The 2,500-nt window shown below is 40.8% G+C and overlaps 1 protein-coding gene across 10 annotated transcripts in view; it reads right to left on the bottom strand.

Annotated features, from left to right (window-relative positions):
- Positions 1-2,500, bottom strand: part of EBF3 (EBF transcription factor 3) — a 120,127-nt gene that overhangs the window by 29,978 nt on the left and 87,649 nt on the right. For all 10 annotated transcript variants that reach the window (XM_054276677.1, XM_054276676.1, XM_054276682.1 and 7 more), the window contains one exon: positions 2,158-2,284. In XM_054276677.1, the coding sequence (XP_054132652.1) occupies positions 2,158-2,284 (127 nt within the window). The remainder of the gene's footprint in view (positions 1-2,157; positions 2,285-2,500) is intronic.

Below are 2,500 nucleotides of genomic sequence, written 5' to 3'. Positions count from 1 at the left end.
AGCTGTAATTTCCAAAGACTATCTCAGCCACCCTATCACTCTGGGATAAAGCAAAGCAGAAGTTTCTCGGTCAGGCAGGCTCTGGCTTTCTCTCTCTATTTCCTTACTGCTGGGATATTGGCTTTTGTTTCCCTCCAAAGGTGTTCTAATTATCTATTCCTGTTAAAGTGTTGTTAGTTACATAACTTTATTACAATTTCATTCCAGTGGGAGAAACTCCTGACATTCTCATGATCCTTTTGAACATCTTTACTTGGCAATAAAGACAAAAGGCAACCCCAGGAATGATAAAATGAATGGTTTGTTCTTCCAGTTCCATAAACATATTAGAAAGAGTTCCACTTCCACATTAGAAAGAACCTCAAAACAGCAACATTAGCCACATTTGCAAAATCTGCACCTCAGAAATCAGTTAAAAACATTACTCTAAAGCAAGTTAGAATTCCAGGCTCTGCCCTGAGAGCCAGACCGTCATCTGGTTCAAATCTGCGGCGCTTCCCTGCGCGCCGTGGAACTGCACCAGCTCCCAACAGCTCAAATATCTGGAACTTGGGCTGAGCCTTTTAATTCATTCATTTTTTATTTTGTTGGACACTTCTTTCAGCTTGTCATACTCAGCTGTAGCTTTGCATAAACTCTACACATATACATATATATATATATGTGTGTGTGTGTGTGTGTGTGTGTATCTATGTGTCTGTATGTATACATATATATATAAATATATATATATGTATGTATGTATATATGTATGTATGTATGTATGTATGTATGTATAAAATATTGTTCATAAGAGCATTTCTAAGCCCACAACAGTGACAGCCCCACCTGTGCTCACCACCTTTGCAGCAAAACATCTCTGCCTTTTGGGATAAATCTGCCTCAAAAGCATCACAGTCACCACCATCCCATTTGGAAGCTCTGGTGAAACCCAATTCTAAAGATCAATAAATGCAAATATTCTCTCCTTCACCAGCCAGAAGTGAGGAACCCAGGTTTGCATGCCAGCATTTTTGCTCAGGTTTTGATTTCTTTGGGAATAGAGACAATACAGGAATCTCAGGTGCTACCATCACTTAAAAGTTCATTTTAACAATAGACATCAGGCAGACACAAAAGCATATCCAGGATGCATTAACAGTTGCTAAAGTCCTCCCTTAAAACTACCCAGGAACCCACTTTTCCCATTAGATCTAAATTAATAGATAGAAACAGTTGCAGTCTAGTGGGAAAATATTCATCAAAATGCACATCATCTGCACATCATCTGCAATCTGCATTATCTACCCAATAAGCAGCGAGGGCTCTCCCCGAATCCCTGCAGTCTGTCGAGTAAACAGTTAAGGCTCTTTGTTTTCAAAAGAGAGATTGATTCATCAGATCAAATTTATTACCTAGAAATCTCGTCCAAAAGTACAGTAAATTAAATCGCTATTTCTCCCTTTTCCCTCCCTGCACCTCAGTAAAATTCATTGGAAAATGCCAGAAACACTCTAATACACATTTCAGATAAAAAGCCAGCAATACTTCATCCCAAAATAAGAATTTTCATATTAAAACCACTGCAAAACCACAAAGTTCCGACTTTTTCTTGTGCCGTTGTAAATTAAAATCAAATGTATTTAAAAGAATTGGCATAAATAAATCATTCCCAGGCTTGTGAGTTTATATCCCAAGTTTTAGGTCTGAGGGGATCTTTAGAGACAGATTGTGAATAGGGTTGGATAAAGTCATTTGGATCCAACAACAGCTCCTTGAACCGATGCCTAAAACTTCAACTGAACCTTCAGGGAAGTTCAAGAAGTTTGGATGGATGGCCTGAAAAATATTTTGCATCACTGAGCACTTCTTAACTCCTTTCTCTGGCTGAAGGAGAGTAGGAAATACCATTGTTAATCTATTTCTGGCCAACGTGAAAACAGGAAGTAACAGACATCTTGTGAGGGAGCTGGATCCCAAGGGACACGGGGACATTTTTGAGACCCAAGAGGCTGGATGGGCACCAGAGCTCCTGGGTGCCCATATGAACAGGTCTTTTGAGGTCCAGCTACCACCAGCTACACGTCCTGCAAGACACATCCTATTTTAAACAGCATTTTTCATTCCTGCGTGTCAGGAGTCGCCATCCCAAGAGGAGAATGGAAACCACGCACTCACCAGTGTAGACGAATCGGCCGGGAGCACCTTTGCAGAACTGTTTGGATTTGTAGGACAGAGTTACTTCAACAACTCCTGGAATGTGCCGTGGTGGTGTTTGAACTCTGATGGCGTGGGGTGTTATCAGCTACGAGAATCGTACAGAAAACATGCCTTAAATCAAGATGGCACTGATAAGGCTGATGCCAGCCAGTTCACATAATCACAGAAATGGCTTTCAATGGCGCTCCTTGTCTCCAAACTCTCCCTCCCATGCTGTCACATTGGAAGATATGGGTTCTACAAGGGTTTTTTTAGAAAAAGCTCTGTAAACGATCCTTGGTTTTCGTTTGCAGGAAAGGCC

Source organism: Melozone crissalis, unplaced genomic scaffold (assembly GCF_028551555.1).
Source record: "Melozone crissalis strain CALT ecotype California unplaced genomic scaffold, PUWL_Pcris_2 ptg000019l_1, whole genome shotgun sequence".
NCBI lineage: Eukaryota > Metazoa > Chordata > Aves > Passeriformes > Passerellidae > Melozone > Melozone crissalis.
The sequence above is the reverse complement of the archived record's forward strand: the minus strand, read 5'-3'. Positions and strand labels throughout refer to the sequence as shown.